Consider the following 565-nt stretch of genomic DNA (forward strand, 5'->3'; position numbering starts at 1 on the left):
TGAGACTAACCGGCCTGTAGTTCCCTGGTTCCCTAGTTTGCCAGCCCCGGGCACAGACCTGAGCCATGGGATGGCAAATCCTCTACCCGGCCCAGCCCACGGTCCCTGGTCCCCACGCCGGGGCGGTGGCAGTGGCTGTGATGCTGAGGCCAGCAGGAGTTGTTCCATCACCTTTCCAGGGACGGAGAATCAGGCCCTCGCGGACCCTGCCAGGGAGATTTGGCGATTTTGATGAATTTTCCCTTGATTTTAATCCCGGGATGAAACTCTCAGGGTTCCAGGAGCGCTGAGACGCCAGGCGCGTGCTCGCGGGCCGGGGGTTCCCCTCTCGGCTTAGAAACGCCGCGGCGGCAAGCTCTTACGCGGGGCTGCGCGCGCTTACCTGTGTTGTACGCCGTGGGCATGGCGGAAAAGGCCCGCCCCTGCGTCAGCAAGCTCGGAGTAGCCACGGAAACAACCGGCGTGGTTAAAGAGTGAGTGGCTTGGGAGACACCTAACCGCTGCGTGTTCTGCTGGGGAAGCAAAGGGAGAGGGCGTCACAACCCCCACGCGCTTTCCTCCCTCG

General features: G+C 62.8%; 1 protein-coding gene across 1 annotated transcript in view; it reads right to left on the bottom strand.

Annotated features, from left to right (window-relative positions):
• Nucleotides 1-382: 382 nt before the first annotated feature.
• Nucleotides 383-565, bottom strand: part of LOC118452488 (myocyte-specific enhancer factor 2D-like) — a gene marked incomplete at both ends in the record, with an annotated part of 6346 nt that continues 6163 nt past the window's right edge. Inside the window, one exon of the mRNA XM_035896059.1 lies at nt 383-512. Within this exon, the coding sequence (XP_035751952.1) occupies nt 383-512 (130 nt within the window). The remainder of the gene's footprint in view (nt 513-565) is intronic.

The sequence above is a fragment of the Egretta garzetta genome, unplaced genomic scaffold (assembly GCF_000687185.1).
Source record: "Egretta garzetta isolate BGI_Z169 unplaced genomic scaffold, ASM68718v1 scaffold1156, whole genome shotgun sequence".
NCBI lineage: Eukaryota > Metazoa > Chordata > Aves > Pelecaniformes > Ardeidae > Egretta > Egretta garzetta.